General features: G+C 39.1%; 1 protein-coding gene across 6 annotated transcripts in view; it reads left to right on the top strand.

Annotated features, from left to right (window-relative positions):
• Positions 1-19,663, top strand: part of LOC102456693 (uncharacterized) — a 124,878-nt gene extending 105,215 nt beyond the window's left edge. For 4 of the 6 annotated variants that reach the window (XM_075924614.1, XM_075924618.1, XM_075924619.1 and 1 more), the window contains 5 exons: positions 4,500-4,565; positions 7,267-7,373; positions 10,059-10,119; positions 13,786-13,991; positions 14,704-15,063. In XM_075924614.1, the coding sequence (XP_075780729.1) occupies positions 4,500-4,565; positions 7,267-7,373; positions 10,059-10,119; positions 13,786-13,991; positions 14,704-14,869 (606 nt within the window). In that variant the 3' untranslated portion in view covers positions 14,870-15,063. Of the gene's footprint in view, positions 1-4,499; positions 4,566-7,266; positions 7,374-10,058; positions 10,120-13,785; positions 13,992-14,703; positions 15,064-19,197 lie in introns of those variants that run through there. The other 2 variants (XM_075924615.1, XM_075924616.1) reach the window with 2 other exon arrangements.
• The last annotated feature ends 425 nt before the right edge of the window (positions 19,664-20,088 follow it).

The following is a 20,088-nucleotide window of genomic DNA, read 5'->3' as shown; positions in this document are numbered from 1 at the left end:
CATCCTTTTACTTTTTGTAAAAACTTTTTAAAAAGTCATTCTGTAATATTTCAGAAGTACCCAAATGACGTTTTAATCCAATTTAAGGGGAAAATATTGCTGGATTGAAAACCAGCATAAGAAAGTTCCACCAAAAAGGGTCCACTTTAGTTCCCATTTAAGTTAATGGAAAGAGAACTTCAATGGGAGTTGAATCAAGGCAAGAGTAATGTAGTTGGGAAGTTACAGTTACTTAAAAATAGACCCTTAGGCTATGTCTAGATTACATCACTCTTTGGAAAGAGGGATGTAAATTAGTCATATAGCAATTGCAGATGAAGTCGGGATTTGAAGTTCTTGTGCTTCATTTGCATAATCACATCACAGCGCTTTTTTTTTCGAAAAATGCTATTTTGAAAGTGAAACTGTGGCGTAGACGCAGTTCTTTAGAAAAGAAGAGCCTTTTTCAAAATCTTGTAAACCTCATTTTTTTGAGGAGTACAGGATCTTTCGAAAAAGGCTTGTCTTTTCAAAGAACCGTATCTAGACCGCGTTTTCACTTTCAAAATAGCGTTTTTCTAAAAAAGTGCCATGATGCAATTATGCAAATGAAGCGCGGGTAATTCAAATCCCGGCTTCATTTGCAATTTCGATATATCTAATTTATATCCCTCTTTCAAAAGACGGATGTAATTTAGACGTACTCTTAGGCTACATCTACACTTCGAGTTTTCTTGGCAAAAAATATGCTAATGAGGGACTCATTTGCATGACTCACAATCTCATTTGCATATTTTCTGCTGATCCATTTTTGTACTAGGCAGAGAATATGCAAATGAGATTGCGAGTCATGCAAATGAGTCCCTCATTAGCATTTTTTTGCCGAGAAAACTCGTAGTGTAGACGTAACCTTAAAATAAAACAACTAGTATCTTGCTATGTGATTTATACCAAATGTATATTTGTTTTGTATTCAAGAGTGTTTTTACACTAGTGACTCAGGTGAAACTCACACTGAAGCCAAAGAAAATTTTGCTTCAATAAAGACTGTAGGATAAGACCCATAATGATCTATGTATTTAAAAGAATGTTATGTCTGTTCTTTATATAGATACTCAACACATGAGGACAGCTCATCTTTCAACAGTTACAATTAAGAATAATCCAACTCTGCTTTTTTATTTTTTGAACACCAGCAATGGGACTTATTTCTGCCCTATGTGTCTTTTTAAAATTTTATCAGATTTTATGCAGGTCCACTAAAGTCAGTGTAACACTTCCAGAGTTTCACCAGTATAAACTAGAGCAGAATTTGGCTCAGTGGGTTTCCGTATGAAATATAAGTGTAGGACACACTTTTTAAAAGAAAGCTAAAAGGACAACTTGAAAGGAAAAGAAGATGTGTACAGCTCAACAATAATTTACCTAATTAGCACATATCACTTTTCGTTTAAATAGTTTCCGGTGTGTTGTTTCACATTTCAGAAATAGAAAAGTAAAAGGAGTATTTTTAACTCATGTTTGTAATCTCCAGTTAAACTTAATTTATTTATAAACTAGCCAATCAGCCCATCGTAAGACGGGATTTTCAGGTCTCTCCTCCTTGTCAGTCTTCTCTCCTGAGCCTCTGGTCTCTTGCTCCATGTCTCTTTCTCTCTCTCTCCTCCTCCTACTGCCTCCCCCCCTCTCTCTCAGCTCTCCTCCGCCTTCTGCGTCTCTCTCCATATCTCTTTTTCTCTTCTCCCTCTCCTGTTTCTCACTCTCTCTCCGCTCTCATCTGTCTCCATCAGGGATGCATGCTCGTCCAAGCCCCATCCCCTGGTCGTGTACGTCACCGCCCCACCCCCCTTTGCCTCCCGCCGTGGTGCTCGGCTGACTTCTGCACCGCTCAGCTGGGCCGCCGTGGGGGAGCAAGCAGCCATTTGGGCTCCCCCGCAAAGGCCTGGCTGAGCGGCGCAGAAGTCAGCCGAGAGCCATGGCGTGAGGGGAAGGACATGACTCAGGCAACAGTGCCACCCAGAGGGAACAGCGCCACCCAGAGGGAACAACCAGCATTTCAGCAACAGTGCCACCCAGAGGGAACAGCGCCACCCAGAGGGAACAACCAGCATTTCAGGAACTGCGCCCCCCAGAGGGAACAGCCAGAATTTCAGACACTGGGTTACTATATTTATAAATGAAGGACATTATCAATATTGTCTATTACATTAATTCATATACATATTTCCTCTTTATCTGTCAGCCATTCAGTGGTTTGTTAACTCAGACCCCTCCAAATTTGCGAACACCTGCAAATTTTGTGGAGAGGTAGAGGGAGGCCCTAAACAAATAACTAACTTTAAAAATCCTGGGTTTGCTCTGTTGTTAGACCATCGTATTACATCTCTTAGGTCAGATAGTGAGAAATATAATGTAGCATAGTTTACTAAGAAACTGTTTTTTTCTGTCATAATAGTTTTAGGTTCATTACATGATGTAAGGACCTGATTGCAGTCTCACAGCACTGTAAGTTGGGAGTAACTCTTTTGAAACTCTGCAATCATGTAGGAGGCGAATCAGACCCTAAGGCTACATCTAGACTTGCATTAGTTTCCGCAAATGCTTTTAACAGAAATGTTTTTCCGTTTTTGCCATTTTCGCGATCTGGGCTTTTTTGCGCAAAACAATACCGCGTTGTCTACACTGGCCCTCTTGCGCAAAAACATTTGCGCAAGATGGCTTTTGCCCGAACGGGAGCAGCATAGTATTTCCGCAAGAACACGGACAATCTTACATGAGATCGTCAGTGTTCTTGCAGAAATTCAAGTGGCCAGTGTAGACAGCTGGCAAATTTTTCTGCAAAAGCAAGTGCTTTTGCAGAAAAACTTGCCAGTCTAGACACAGCCTAAGGCTCTAGATGCAATATAAGGAGGAGAAACAGGTTAAAGAAAAAGCAACAAGATCTATTTTCTTTAGTCTCAGTCCCTAACAAGTGGCAGTATCCCTGTTACACATTAGGTGTTAAGAGGGAAATGCAAGGAAGAAGTTCTCTAGAGATCATCACCATCCTCCAATGTCCTTCTGGATTTTGGGTCTAGTTGACCTGTGGTGCCTCAAGAGCACCGGATTTCTACATTGTGGTGTTTTCTATTTCAGTATGTATTGGAGATTGAATGGCTGTTATGTTGCTCTTTCACTTTTCTCCACCAGCCAGCTATCTTTGCTTTGTATTGAAGGAAAGGCGGGTGTGGGCCTCCGTCTGTCCTCTCTGCCACTGTTGAAATAGCTGCAGTGAAGTCACTATTTGTTCTGATGTCAGGAGGTGATCAGTGATGCTTGAATCTGGGGCATGCCTTTGTGTAATGTCAGCTGGAATATATTGTTTGTCTGCAGCCCTAGGAGCCTGGGATCTCTGGTCTCATAAGCTAAGCAGGGTTGTATTTGCATAGGAGACTTCCAGAGGGCATCCAGGTGCTCTAGGAAATTATGTTGGTGAGTTAGGTGCCATTTCACCTTTGCATAATTACTGAGCCATGTCCTAGCTGGCTGATAGAGGCTGCTGTCTTGTTTAGGAATGTGGCCGCCATAAAACAGTTTTTTTCCCTTTTATGATTATTTCTTAATGGATTTGCTATTTAAATGGGCTACTGAATAATAAAACATTAATATTTCTGCACCACTTTGGAAACAAAGTGCTAAATTGTAGTAGTAGTGTGTTTTTTAGTGGAAATTTTATCAGGAAATTTTATAATTTTGTAGACACTAATAATAGCTTCTGGTACACAGGAGATATGAGTGTATTATTTTCTTCCTTTTACAGAAGAGAAACTGAAGCTTAGAGAGGTCAAGGGGATTGCCCATAGCCACACATTGAATCAGTGGCAGAGCCTGGAGTAAAATCCCAGTTTTCTGCCATCAAGTCATATGTTTCACTACTAGCAAGAAGGTTACAAATTCTGTTAGATTGAAAAGTTAATACTAATTGTTTTGCTTTCCCCTTATGTTAGTAATAATATGTCTGTATTTCTGTTACTTACACCCATGTATCTTCTTTATGTGCATGGGACTACATGGCTATAAACAAAGGCATGATTTCCCCTAATGTATTTAATTCTATATAATTTCAATTAAAATAGGACTGATTAGAGGCATCTGTACACGAGGTCAGATTCTGATCTGTTTCACCAGTGAAATCCAGAGAGTTGCTTTGCCTATGTGTATGGGTGGAATCCAGATATCTGCCCTGAAATTAGATACTTCAAATATTCTCAGCCTCTCTCTTAACTGCTTTACTCAACTATGTTGGATCATACCACTTAGGCAAGCAAATAGATGTTTCAGGAATGTGGTCACAGCAATGGACAATGATTATTTGAAATCTTAGCTGTCAGTTTCCTTGAGCTGAATGAGACCTGGACAAGGCAGAAACTTTTTGAGGCAAAGGCTTAAGGTCTTGTTGATGTAAGATGAATGAAGATGTGGTCCACATTTTGGTTATCCCTGTTTCATGCTAAATCTGAGAGTTGAATTATTTCCCACAGCTGTTGCTTTCTTGGCTTTCTGAATTGCAGAAAAGGCCTGAAGAACAATCCAGAACTCAGGAATTGGTGAGTTTGCTTCTGCTTCATAACATCTCTGCATCACCCATCCTCCCCTGCCACCCCCCAAAAAAAAGTTTATTTGAGCTCTTGTAATGATTCTGTCTGGGAGAGGAGCCAAGGTGTCGAAGTATCAAAGTGAAATTCAGAAGAGTCAAGAGCAAGCAGAGACTTGAAGGGGAAGAAGGGAAGTAGAAAAAACTCTTTTCTTTATTATGGTAATAGTAATGAAGCTGAGCAAAAAAAGCCCAGACAAAGGGCTAGGTTACTGTACTATAAACTACTTCCTGCCACTGAAATTCACATGTCACCTTTACTTGGCTGATTAGAGAACTACAAAGGCAGGCAAGCTGGTTTTGACTTTCCATTAGAAGCTTGCCAATACTTAACATTTCTGACATTCAGGGCTGCCCTGTAGACCTAGTTTTTGTTTCTAAAAAGTGAAATGTGGACTCAAAACAAATGATCTGCTCTGTGGGGCTTATTGATTAGAAATGATGAATGATGGGTAACATATTGGGCTTGACACTGCAAGGTAATGTACACCCTTAACATTTTAATTGACTGGTGAGAGTTGAGGCTAGTCATGCAGTTAAATATGGGATATATGCCAAAATTTATCTTGCTCCTCTCCATTGTCTGTAGGTTGGCCCTTTGCATAGTGGTGTGCCACAAGTGTGTGGGATTCTGTGACACATGCAAGGTGGTCACTGAAAAATTATTTCACAAGCCAGCTACCCGCTCCCAAAATGGCAAGGCCAATTCTGTACCTTCCACTAAACTTGCTTTTAAATCCAGTATCTCTGTCCATTCAGTTCACTTCCTGGATCCAGTCTTTCAGGAACACAATCAGACTTTCTAATCAATTAGGCAAGTTTACAGCAGGATTATGCTATTTGCCATTCATGTCAATAAACACTTGGTTACAGTGACTCTCTCACCACAAAAGCTTTTAAAAGGAAACAAACCACCTATCTGTCCATATGGCTTTAAAAGCAAAACTGTAATACAAGGAAAGGAAATGTCATAAAGAAGCACCCTTTTCACAACCATACGAGTTAGAATAATTTAGTGAGCAAAATGTGGAAGAAGTTTTGGCAACTTTTTTACCATAGTAATTTTCCTTTGGGTGAAGGAATTTAATATTTTAAAAATTATTTCATTAGATGAATATTGATGTATTTGTTCTCTCTAATTTTTATGCACATGAGTAGCCCTATTGAAATCAAGTACAATCACACACGTTTTAGTCTTTGCAGGATATGGACTTTTATAAATAATTATGTAAATTGCACCATAACTGTACATAATGCTTTACAGAACAAATAAAGAGTGTCTGCCACAAGTGATTTAAAATCAACAGTTAGAGGGATGTATGATTTCACTCTGGTATACTTCATGGCACACACATACACACACGTGTGCTCTAAAAGGCTACGACCCTGAATGAACTCCACGTAGGGAGATTATTGAGCAGGATTGAGAACATACTATATTAAGACCATTTTTCTTCAATTTTAAAAAACATACACTAGCCATTTGATATTTACAACTGATCCTCATGTATAAGTTGTACATAGATTCATTTGCTATTCTGAGACTGTTTTCAAAATAACTTTTAGTCCAGTCTCTTACATACAAGGGCTATGGAATGGGTGTAGAGTACAAGTAAAGAGAACAACTTTATAAGGATATTTGAGCAGTTCCTTGAGCATATCATTTCATTCATGTAAACCTATTGATATTATGAGAATTACAGAGTAAGTAGAATGTGAAAGGCACTGTGCAGTGGGCCACTTAGTTGTCATTGATTAAAAATTGATCGTACCTGTAGGGGCTGATGGAAAGCCAATTGAAGAGAGACTCTGATTCACGTAATAGGCTTTGGATTAGGCTTTTAAGTAGCTCAAAGTTCCTGAAACTAAACAATTTGTATTAAAAATAAAACTTCTCTACTTTTATTGCTTTAAGGAAACGTTCAGTCCCTGGGTGTTGAGAATAGTTCAGTTTACAAGGCGGCCAAACTTCTGAATTAATTTGAAGAATGAGCCAAAGCAGATCCATGCAATGATAAAATATGATTACAGTGAAAAATTGTTGTCCACATGTAGTTATTAATGTAGGAAAGCATTTGTATGTTATGCAAACTCAAAGAAGCATACTAACAAAGAGACTTCTAGCTAACCAGATCAGCCACAAAGTTACAGAAATGGACTTTATCAAAATAAAAGGAAGGCGCTGACTGTTGAATATAAGCTGTTTCAGTGCACTAAACCGCCAGTTTAGGGAAAGCTAAATGCAACTGGAACTGTGTGGCAGGTGATTGTGAATATTAAAAGTATCAGTGATTTTAAAATGCATATTGTAGGAAAATGTGTTTCTTTGACAAAAATTGAACTAAATTAAAAATTAAACTTTAGTGAGCTCATCCTGATCTGACTCATGAGGTGTAATCTGACTTGAGTATTATTTTGGGTTTATGTCATTGTAATAAATTAAGCTGTTTCAGGATTGTTAACAGGACCAACTGAGTTCAAAACTCAAAACCTTTTTCAAATGAAGCAAGTGCACTTCAGGAGGTAATAGTACGACCACGTAGAAGTAATCATTGTTTTTCATTATTTATGAATGTAAAAGTTGCTTTGAGTTTTCAGTCTTCTGCTCAGTGGATTTGCACTTTAAGTTGCGACATGCTATTTTTTATTTACAGAACAAACTTTGTAAAAGGACTAAGAAGAATTTCCACTATGAACGCCATCTGATTTACTTGCATCATATGTATCATGTTGGCCTTCTTAATATGACATCATCCAAGAGGTCAGTTAATTTCATGAACACACTGTATGAAGATGTTTATGTAAGTTAAGCAGAGACATTTCTACAGCCTGTATTTTTCTGAGGCCTACAAAAGCAGCTGCTGTCTAATTGTGTAGTTACCTAAAGTCCTTAGATGCCTAAGTTTCTACTGTTAAAGGCCCTGAATGTAGAGAAGGTATTTTGTTTTTTTCCTGAAAAAGACCTACCCCTTGTGAAAGTTTCAAATTATTTGTGGCATATCAGCAGAGATTCCAGGGAGAAGCCATTACCAAAGAGAGGTGCTCAGTCTGCATTACAGCATGTATAGAACCTTGCTATATTTTAGCTAGGAAAGCAGTACTCCCTGGTTTAAAGTAGGGATGTTAAATATCAGTTAATTGAATAATCAAGTAACCTCATGAAATGTTATCAGTTAGTCGACTATTCTATAGTCCCTGGGGGCAGGGCCAGCAGCCATTGTATCAGAGGCATCAGCACAGGATGCCAGGCAGGAGCTGGTCTGCGAGGGGAGCTGGTTTAAAAACCAAATCCTGGAGGTTTTTAAACCCAATCCTCCAATTTGTCTAAGTCACTCTGGACCCTATCTCTGCCCTCAAGCGTATCTACCTCTCCCCCTAGCTTAGTGTCATCTGCAAACTTGCTGAGGGTACAATCCATCCCCTCATCCAGGTCATTAATAAAGACATTGAACAAAACCGGTCCTAGATCTGAACCTTGGGGCATTCCGCTAGAAACCGACCGCCATCCTGACATAGAGCCGTTGATCACTACCCGTTGGGCCCGACTTTCTAGCCATCTTTCTATCCATCTTACTGTGCATTTATCCAATCCTCATTCCCTTAGCTTGCTGGCAAGAATATTGTGGGAGACCGTATCAAAAGCCTTGCTAAAGTCAAGCTATATCACATCCACTGACTTTCCCATGTCCACAGAGCCAGTTACCTCATCGCAGAAGCTAATCAAATTGGCCAGGCATGACTTGCCCTTTGTGAATCCATGCTGACTATTCCTAATCACTTTCCTCGCTTCCTAATCACTTTCCTCACTTCCAAGTGCCTCAAAATGGATCCCTTAAGGATCCCTTCCATGATTTTTCCAGGAACCGAGGTAAGACTGACCAGCCTATAGTTCCCTGGATTGTCCTTCTTCCCTCTTTTGAAGATGGGCACTACATTTGCCTTTTTCCAGTCATTCAGGATTTCTCCCAATCTCCACGACTTTTAAAAAATAATGGCCAAAGTCTCCTCAATGACATTTGCCAACTCCCTCAGTACCCTCGGATGCATTAAGTCTGGACCCATGGATTTGTGTACGTTTAGTTTTTCTAAATAGTTCCTAACCTGTTCTTTACCCACCAAGGGCTGTCCATCTTCATCCCATCTTGCGTCACTTAGCACATTAGTCTGGGAGCCCACCTTGTCCGTGAATACAGAGGCAAAGAAAGCATTGAGTACTTCAGCTTTCCCCACATCATCTGTCACTAGGTTACCTCCTTCATCCAGTAGGGGCCGCACACCCTCTCTGATCACCTTCTTCTTCTTAACATACCTGTAGAAACCTTTCTTGTTATCCTTCACATCCTTAGCCAGTCACAATTCCATTTGCACTTTTGCCTTCCTGATAACCCCCCAGTGTTCTTGAGCTATACATTTAAATCCTTCCCTGGTCATTTGTCCAAGTTTCTACTTTTTGTAAGCTTCCTTTTTGTGCTTAAGTTCACCAAGGATTTCCCCTGTAAGCCAATCCGGTCTCCTACCATGTTTGCCTCTCTTGCTATGCGTCAGGATGGTTACTTTCTGTGCCTTCAATAAGCTTTGACAGCTAATAAGCTTTCTTACAGTAAAGAATGCATTTACTGTAATTCTAAAGACTCCATTATTACAGCACGGCTCCTTGAATTTAGCATTGTGTGTCAATGACCCGTTTGGGAGAGCAATGCTTCAGTTAATATTTAGTTAAGAACTCCTTGTCTGCTATCCATCTGGTGAGGCACTTGCTCATATCCCAGAAGTGGGAATGCACAGAGGGCCTCAGAGAAAGAAGAGGTACTTACCAGTAACTGTCATTCTTCAAGAGTCACCTCCGTGTACTCACACTACCCCTCTATCCCAGTGGGGGACTCTATAGTTAAGGAGAAGGAACTGAGGTGGTTGCAATCCTTCAGTCAAAGTAGGGCAGTGATATCTTTTTTCTCACAAGGTCTTTTGTGCACCCTCCCAGCAGACATAGGTTTGCAAGGTGATTCTACTGCTCACTGCCATAATTGTAGGTGGAAATGGACAGAGGTGACACTCAAAGAACATTATTTAGGCATTATCATTAGAGTTGCGGAGGTTTTTTTCAGAGAATGGTAAATTTGCCAAATCTTTTCACTAATTCACGGCATATTCAGTAAGTGGTTAGAGTTGAATTTAAAAAAGGGAAAAATTTAATGGAGTCAAAATGGTTCATTTCAAAATGAAGGTTCATTTCCAGTTAAATCTATCTGAATCTTCATTTTTTCCATTTTTTCATTTTGGTGAGAAAAACAAAATAATTCCGTTTTTATTTGAAGGCCACCTATCTGAAAAATTAAATATTTGCTCGGCTCTAGTTATGATAACATCTGCTGTGTATTTAAAGAGTGATGATCCTTACTGCTGTCGTCTTAATTTGCTTTTCTCTGTTTGGTGCTACCTGGAACAGACTGCTGGAGAAAAACGGCCAGTTTGCAGTTGCTGAAAACGAGCACAATGTTCATGATCTGGTGAGTAGTTAAATGGTCATTGCTATCATTTATACCTTCTGTTTTTGAATAAATAGTTAATGAAGGCAAAGTAACAGCTAAAGCACATTTCTTGTCAGTTGCTACAAATGCTGCAAGTCTAGAAAAGGGTATTTTATGTTAAAGCATTACAGTCTGCTTTTCAGTCCAGACTGCCTATCACAGAAATGAGTAATAGGTCAGTGGATTTGTGCACTGGCTTTTCACTGTACAAAATCACAACACAATTTGTTAAATTGATAGTCTCTGGAGAGGCCCAAGATAGAAATATTAGGGATCAGGTCGGAGGGTCATTGATAAAACTATGTAGGGAAGTTTGCACAATTCCTATTATGCCTGATTCAGTCCAGATTATTAGCTTCCTACTTACATAACTACTTAAATAAACTTAAAACAAATCCCTAGGTGAAATATTGACTTCATCTCATCAACTTTAGTGGGGCCACAATTTCTCCTCCCCCATTTTCAATCTTCTGCTGTGTTACATGTTAGCTATAAGCAGAAGAATGGAGTAAGCCATGTCAGGGAAGTTGGCTAAACCTAAGCTTGGCAGAATATGATTTTTTAAGCAATTTTTTTATAATTATGTTAGGTCCCCTAATTGTATCTATTTCAGCTTTTAAAAAATATTCCTTTTAAGTTTTCAGAGTTGCAGGAAATTACCCGGTGGTCAGATAATGAGGGCAATCAGACCATGATTATTTAGTGACTGACAATACAAACTGTCCATCACACGTCAAAATATACAGAGTAAATATTCTTAAATGAAATTTTTAATAAGTTCTCAAGTAGAATTTTTCTTATTTTGCCCATCTGTACATTTTTATTATTACCAATGGAAATAGTTTCTTGTGTCTGGGACTGTGTATGGTAAAATGTATGTTTACTGACATTTACTGATAAAAATCTAATTCTTCTAAGTCTAGTTATACAACTTTAAAAAGGTGTATTGCAAACATGACCTGTCTCACCATATATGTGAGACATAACATAAGAGAATATGAGCAGTGATGCAGAAAAATATAAACATATTGTAAAATAAAGATTGCATTATTGCCCCAAGCTTATATTTGTTGGAAGTATACTTTGCACACAGAATATGTTAAAAATGTTGCATAAAACTGTAAAATGGTTTTCACTAAAGCATTTTTGGGGTTCTTGAGCATTACTTGCATAGATTACTACTACTACTACTACTACTATTATTCTTTTCTTATAGGTTAAACAGAGAAGTAGGACCCATCTTTCTAGATCTAGATGTTTTAGAATTAGCACCTAAAATCCATATTTAAGCTCTGACACTGCAAATATACATGAATGTTTGTTAACAGGCTCTGTGTTTTAACTAGCTACATAAGTTTTTTTTCAGTGGAACTGTGTGTATTGGGCACCTTTGAAAATCAAGTCACTTGTTTAACTGCCTAAATATGGGTCTTGGGTTCTAACTGTAAACACTGCCATCTTAAACTGTTGGAATTTACTTTTATGCCTCTTATTGTGTGAAAATTCTTCTATCTTCTTCCTACACCTGCCATTTTTTTATATCAAGCTCTTTAGTCATCAGTGAAGCCCACTTACAGTGAAGTTGTTTATATGTTTTATAGAAAACCTTTACTCTTGGCAGAGGTTCAGTGTAACTAGAACTGCAGTTTGCACATTGAAACAATGGCATAGAAACAATTAGGAATTTCAATTCTACTTCACTATAAATGAAAGTTTTCGCTGTATCTTAGTTCACCGTAAGCACATTCCTCTGCCTGGTCTTTGTGTCTGAAACTATGATGAGTCAAATAATGAGAAGTTATTTGCCAATAAATAATGTTAACAATTACTGGGGGAAATACATAGAATAAATCACATAGAAATTATTATTCAGTTACCTTTAGAACTGCTCAAATAATGACAATGTATTGGTGAATAATCTATTTAAATAGATGCGTTAGAATTCATTGGACGAATTGATTAGAACAGGCAGGTGCATGAGGACAGACAACAGGATGGATTTTAAGCAGCGGGTCACAACTTTACTAAACCTAGTATCCCTGCTCAGTGTTATCTGCTCTGTCTCCCTGTATCAGACTTTGAAAGGGGACCCAATGTAGGATTTGCAATGCTCCTATGATATAGCCCCTAACACAGGCTAGACTCTGCCTACCCCTAGAATTCAGCTTGTTCTGCTGAATCCTCTCACCTTCCTCTCCCTCTTTGTGATCAGGATAGAAGTACAGTACTAATGAGGGACCTGCATGTGTGAAGACTTCAGATCTCCCTTTTCCCCATAGGTCTGAGGTCTACAAGTGAAATTCCAGGGCTCTTATTTCTGGCTGCTGGCCCTTGTGGCCTTTTTATTTGCATTGGACTCCAGCTACAAGTTGAAATTAACTAAGCAGTCATGCAATTCCTAATGTGAAGTCCTATTCCTATTTAATCTGTATTTCCATAAGGTTACATGGAAGCCAAAAAAAAATCCCAAACAAACAAACAAAACCCCACACCTTCATATACCTCGACCCTGATGGGACAAATTCCTTGGTCACCCAGGTGATTGCTCAGACCAACGGTATCCTAAACACACAGCTCCTATACAACTGGGAAGAGAGAGGGTGAGTTCAGCTAAAATGGGGCACCAGGCTCAAGAAACTGGACACAGGTTTAATGAATGTGGAGAGTAAGGAGACAATTGGCTAATGGGCATGGGAGCAACCAGAGGGAGGAGGAGTCTACACTGTAAAGATACCCATCAATCAGAACTCTCCAACCCTTGGGAGTTCCCACTGTAACATTGTAGTTATGTTTTATGGCTAAAATAATGCAAAAGCTCTTTAAGGCAGTCATACTTATTTGTTCTCTGGTTCCAGTCCTGGCTTCATTGAAGTCAAAATTCAAGTCAATTCAATGGAAATGTCAGGTAGGCCCTGGGTTCATTAAATGTCACAAAAAGGTGGGCTTAGATATTTTTTTCCACTAATATAAGCTATAGAAAAATATGAAAGCTGAAGGGAGACTTTGAAGGACTAAGCCAATCTAACTCTGCTAAAAATCATCTCTTGAATTCCCATTTGATGTGAGGGAGATTCAGCATAAATAAGAAACATTACTTCAAGTTGCAAGGAAATAAGCAATGCATACATAAGGTTCTCTTCTGTTCTAAATGACTGGAAATCCTATTTATTAAAAAATACCAAAAAGCAACACAGTCCACAAAGGACATTATGTGACACTGAATAATGGTCTTTCTTATTACACTGGTTTCAGATATTTATGATGCTGGATTGAAAAAGAAATTTAATTAACTTTTCTTTCAACGGTGCCTCTTGCATGGTTCACTGAGTGATATCATGGGCTGGATTTATAGGCAGTTCAGCTGGATATCAGGTCTGAGAATGACCCTACTTGCATGACTCCAGCTAAATTAGCCATTGCAGAACTCAGAGAGCTTCGCCTTAAGCTAGATTCTAAAACTGGTATTAATCTCAAGAGGATCATATAGTTGTCTAGTAACTAACAAATGTTGTGAATTATAAGTTTGAGATGGAATGGAACATAGCATGCTGCCAGCCCATTTTTAAGAGAAGAGTTTGCAGTGTTCTGCTTTGAAACCGCAGGACTACTTTGTGTAACCTACACTTGTGCTTTTGTTATCCCAAGATGAAATACTTGTTTCCAAGTCATCGTAAACAACCTGAAAATAGCTCCACTGAAAGAGGGACAGAGGAAAGTACATTTCCCATTTTGCTGGATAGGAAACAGCAGGAGCAATGTCACAGGGGCTTCTCTAAAACATGCTTAGTTTATAAAGAAATGAAAAACAATTCAAAGGAGAAACAATATGAAAATGAAGGCGCTGTTGAAAGGTGAGTATGCTCGGTTTAAATGACTTGCCTGAATCAGTGCATTATGTTTATGCTCTTTCATTTTGACTGGAAATAGAAAGATGTTATGGAATAAGGGGCCCATTCCCTTCTTCCTTTTGTAAATTTGACTTGAAACATTGTGGCTTTTAGAGCGATCACACATTAAAATACATGTAGGTGTGAACTTTCAGATATCCTCACCAGTGAATATTCAGAGCATCACACCCTAGTGCTTGCTTCTGAAGTTAACATTTAACCTGCTGTGCAAACTCAGGATACATGATTTTCATAATATTGTTATTTTGAAACTAGATCTTTTCAAGCAAAGCACATACTCCTCATCCAGGATTATGTACTATGCATGCAAAGCTGGAAATTTTAAAATCACGCTGATTGAGTTTATCTAACTGTAGGAGTGCTTGTAAATATTTCTTACTAGCCAGCTGTTCTCATGTGCAAATAAAATCCATGCTTTCTCTTCTGGAGTTAAAATGTACCCAAAAGTTAGAGCGGGAGGGAAAAAAAATTAAGGCTTCTCTTCCCAAAAGGAGATGTTTAGAGAAAAATTAAAAGCAAAACCATGAATTTTAGAACAGAAAATCTCTCGACCATTATTATCTTGCTATCATAACAATATAATCTTGCTTAGGAATTATTTAGATTGGTTCTTTCTAGTAAGTTTTTCTAAAGATATTTTGGCTGTGTCTTACAGTTTGGGGGATCAGAAATGCAGAAACAATGCCTTTGTACCACGTAAAATGATCACTCTGCCTCTTTCCATGGAAGATGTAGTTCTGAACAATCCAGTTGTGGTAGGTATCTTTATTTGCTCTTTTGTGCTCTATCACACTATATATATCCTGAAGAAGTTGTCATAAACTTTTAACCCATAGCTTAAATTTTATAGTATTCACAGAGCAGTGCTATTATAACAAATTTTATCCTCCAAAGCACTCAGTGGGCTCCCATTGAAATCAGACCTGCCACAACAGAAACACCATTTGGGTTTGGCAAATTTCCTGGTATTCACCATCAGCACAGTTTCTCCACCTTTTTAGAGGTTCCTAGTAATACCACGGCTACTAATCTTTTTGCTGGCCTGTAGCCTTCAGGGTGAGTGGGACTATCCTGGGGCAATGAAAGCTGGATTTATCAGGGCAGCAGAAGGAAGTTGTAGGAGCCAGGCATCACAGAGTATTACGGATGAGGGGCCTGTTAGGGATGAGGGGAAAAGGATGTTGGGGAACTGCAGGAGATTACAGCTGCAGAAGGCAAGTAGACTCCTCACAGGATGGACCTGTTGTAGATCACTGGAGAATTATGCCGCTCTGAGTCAGGGAATGATTAGAGCTGCTGTCCTGTTGGAAAGCCTAAAAGGGGTTACTCTTACCCAAACCAGCTAGCCAGAGTACCAGGCTGTAGCACTCATAGATACTGGTGCAGAGCAGTGGTGTCCCACCCCTGCCAAGCTGTCGATCCAGGGAAGAAGAAAGAAAAGTGCAAGTGCTCTGCTTTTATACTTCTCCTACATTCTCTAGGTGGTTATCTCCCCAACATTTGTAGTTTCCCATGTCCCTACCCACACATTCTTTCCCTCCTGTCCTACCACACACAACACTCTTTCATACAGCTCCTGATCTCTAACACTGTGTGGTAGATGAAATATGGGCATTGTCCAGCAGCTTTCTTTGGCAAAACTATTTGATTGTAACAAATTATTGCAGTAATTTTAGTATTTCACATTCCTGTACTTAACCTGTATCAGATTAAAACTGAGTTCCTGTTTGAAATGAGAAATTTTAAGGTTCAAGACCAGAAATGTGAGGAAATCCACAAGAGTTTGAAGAGGGAATATTTCAATAGGTTTCATGCTATTAAATCTTGTGCCAAAAAAATGAATGGAAAACTAAATTGTACAATGAATAACTATCATGCCAACTTTGGAGACTATATAATCAGTCTTTAAACTATGAAAGAGGGATTTTTCATTTTTATATGCAAATCTCAAAGCAAGTCTCTACCAGTTCAGTCACAGTGAGCCCAGTTTGTACAAAGGGAATCTCTCTTCCCCGGCAACTGACTTCAGTATCCATCTCTACCAACCATTAGAATGAGGAGATGGGTATCTATGGGCATCTTTCACATTAAAGAAAATTCTACAGCTTTAGTGTTGACACTCCCATTTAAAACAAAAGCAAAAACCAACCGTGTCATAAGAACATAAGAATGGCCGTACTGGGTCAGACCAAAGGTCCATCTAGCCCAGTAGCCTGTCTGCTGACAGTGGCCAGCACCAGGTGCCCCAGAGAGGGTGGACCGAAGACAATGATCAAGCGATTTGTCTCCTGCCATCCTTCTCTAGCCTCTGACAAACAGAGGCCAAGGACACCATTTCTATCCCCTGGCTATAGCCTTTTATGGACCTAACCTCCATGAAATTATCTAGCTTCTCTTTAAACTCTCTTATAGTCCTAGACTTCACAGCCTCCTCTGGCAAGGAGTTCCACAGGTTGACTTCATGCTGTGTGAAGAACTTTCTTTTATTAGTTTTAAATCTGCTACCCATTAATTTCATTTGGTGTCCTCTAGTTCTTCTATTATGGAAACTAATAAATAACTTCTTTATCCGCCCTCTCCACACCACTCATGATTTTATATACCTCTATCATATCCCCCCTCAGTCTCCTCTTTTCTAAACTGAAGAGTCCCAGTCGCTTTAACCTCTCCTCCTATGGGACCCATTCCAAACCCCTAATCATTTTAGTTGCCCTTTTCTGAACCCTTTTCAAGGCCAAAATATCTTTTTTGAGGTGAGGAGACCACATCTGTACACAGTATTCCAGATGTGGGCATACCACAGTTTTATACAGGGGCAGTAAGATATTCTGTGTCTTATTTTCTATCCCTTTCTTAATAATTCCTAGCATCCTATTTGCCTTTTTGACCGCCGCTGCACACTGTGTGGAAGTTTTCAGAGAACTATCCACGATAACTCCAAGATCTCTTTCCTGATTTGTCATAGTCAAATTAGCCCCCATCATACTGTACGTATAGTTGGGGTTATTTTTCCCAATGTGCATTACTTTACACTTATCCACATTAAATTGCATTTGCCATTTTGTTGCCCAATCACTGAGTTTGGTGAGATCTTTTTGGAGTCCCTCACAGTCTGCTTCTGTCTTGACAATCCTAAAGTTTGGTATCATCCGCAAACTTTACCACCTCACTGCTTACCCCTTTCTCCAGATCATTTATGAATAAGTTGAAAATGATTGGTCCTAGGACTGACCCTTGGGGGACACCACTAGTTACCCCTCTCCATTCTGAAAATTTACCATTTATTCCTACCCTTTCTTTCCTGTCTTTTAACCAGTTCTCAATCCAAGAAAAGACCTTCCCTCTTATCCCATGGCCATGTAATTTACACAAGAGCCTTTGGTGAGGGACCTTGTGAAAGGCTTTCTGAAAATCTAAGTTTACTATATCTACTGGATCTCCCTTGTCCACGTTTGTTAACCCCTTCAAAGAACTCTTAATAGATTAGTAAGACATGATTTCCCTTTACAGAAACCATGATGACTTTTGTCCATCAAATTATGTTCTTCTACGTGCCTCACAATTTTATTCTTTACTATTGTTTCGACTAATTTGCCCGGTACTGTGTCATATACAGGCCACTGGTATTGTTTTATTTGGGCACACTAGGGCTATGTCTACACTGCAGGCTTTGTGAGAGAATTCTTATGCAACAGCACGTCTACACTGCAATGTGCTTTTGTTCAAAAGCATCCATGGCAGTATAGACGCTCTCTTGAGCAAGAAAGCTCTGATGGCCATTTTAGCCATAGGGTTTTTTGCACAAGAAACCCCTGTTGCCCGTCCACACTGCTTTCTTACACAAGAGCTCTTGCGCAAGAGGGTTTATTCCTTGTGGGGAAAAGAATAACTCTTGTGCAAGAAGCCCTCTTTTCCAACGCTTTACTATAAGTTTACTTGCACAAGAACACGCGTGCAGTATAGACACTGCAACTGTTTGCACACGAACACCTGTTCTTGCACAAAAAGCCTGCAGTGTAGATATAGCCTAGAAGTAGAGTTGAGCAAAAAATCAGAATTAATGTCTTAGTGGAAGCTTCTAATATTTTAACATTTCTTATCCAAATAGAGCACAAAACTGAAATAAGTTTTTGTGCATAGTGGAAATGCAAAAAATGCACAGTGAAAATGCGCAAAAAAAAAAGTTGGAAATGGTTTCATTTACAATTCTGTTTGCCTCATTTTTAATCAAAATAAAAACTGTGAACATTCCCAAAAAAGGTGTCATTATTGTTAGTTGAACTTTGAACCCCACAAAAAGGTTCATTTAGAGCACTTCCATTTCCTTAGTGTTGCATTGCTTCATGGGAGGAATTGTTCAGGGGTCTGATCACCTCTGTTCTCCTGTATAGCCCAAGCACCCTAGCCAGACTGCATCTACCTTGATGCAACTTAAGTGATGTGACTCACAAGATGCAAACCACACAACTTGGTCAGAGGGATGAACACGATGGCTGTGTCTAGACTGGCATGATTTTGCGGAAATACTTCTAACAGAAAAGTTTTTCCGTTAAAAGTATTGCCTCAAAAGCATGTCTCGATTGGCACGGATGCTTTTGCGGAAAAAGTGCTTTTGCGCAAAAGCATCCGTGGCCAGTCTAGACACGATTTTGCGCAAGAAAGCCTCGATTGCCATTTTAGCCATGGGGGCTTTTTTGCACAAAACAGTTCTTCCCTGTCTACACTGGCCCTCTTGCGCAAGAGGGCTTTTTCCCCAAGCGGGAGTGTGAAAGTATTTGCACAAGAAGCACTGATTTTGTACATTACAAAGTCAGTGCTCTTGCGCAAATTCAAGCGGCCAGTGTAGACAGCTGGCAAGTTTTTGCACAAAAGCAGGCACTTTTGCGCAAAATCTTACCAGTCTAGACGCACCCAGTGTGTGCTGAGAAGCTAACTCTTGCAAGGAAGCTCAGGCTATTGGGGGAGGAAAATGGGAGCCTAAATTACTACTCCCATAAGGCAGTGTGGCACAATAGGGAAATATAAATTTTTGTAACATTTACTTATTTAAAAAAAAAAAAAACATGCTATGTTACAACCAAAAATGTTGCATATACTACATATATTAGTGTTATAAATGTCTTTAGCTGATTTTTGTTCTTAACTTTAGGAAGCTAAATCAACAGTTACTTACTGGACAAACTATGTGGACAAAGAATCCATTTTCTAAAGTGGAAAAGGACCACTGAAGATACAGAAAGAACAGCAATGAACTTGCAGCTTTATACTGCAACTTCCACACTTCATCTATATTATGAAAGCAAATGAATTTAACAGCTTTCTTTGGCCAAAAATCTCATTGTCTACAATGTAAATATTACAGACTTGAATTACAGCAGGATTTGGCCCTAAATCCATATTACTATGGAATGGATCAAAATAGATGGTAAATGTTTTGTGAAAATAGCTAATGTGTTGTGCACTTGTGCTAGGGTCCTAATCTTTTAACTGATCTGCAATATTAATAGTTAGAACAAACCTCAGTGAACTACTTGATACTTTTGTAGTTACAGGTTATACTGATTTGATGAAATCACTACATTCTTCTTGTGAGTTTTTAAAAGCTGAATAATAAAATGAAAGCAAAATGATTTTAAAAAGGTAAGTTTGTTTTAAAATCAGTGACTTGTAGGTGAGATCTGTATGCCTTCAATGAAGTGAAAGCTGACTGCTTATGGGCATTTGGTCAGAAATGCACTTAAAACTCAGTTCTTGAAACTAAAGGGTGCATCTAGACTGGCATGATTTTGCGCAAAAGCAACTGCTTTTGCGCAAAATCTTGCCACCTGTCTACACTGGCTGCGACTATTTGCACAAGGACACTGACTAGTGTACAAAATCAGTGGTTCTTGCGCAAATACTCAGACGCTCCCGCTCAGGGATAAGCCCTCTTGTGCAAGAATACAGTGTAGACAGCCATGTTAATTTCTTGCAAAAGAAAGCCTGGTGGCTAAAATGGCCATCGGAGCTTTCTTGCACAAGACAGCGTCTACATGGGCAT

The sequence above is a fragment of the Pelodiscus sinensis genome, chromosome 3, assembly GCF_049634645.1.
Source record: "Pelodiscus sinensis isolate JC-2024 chromosome 3, ASM4963464v1, whole genome shotgun sequence".
Lineage (NCBI taxonomy): Eukaryota > Metazoa > Chordata > Testudines > Trionychidae > Pelodiscus > Pelodiscus sinensis.
This window is presented reverse-complemented; position numbering and strand designations above follow the sequence as displayed.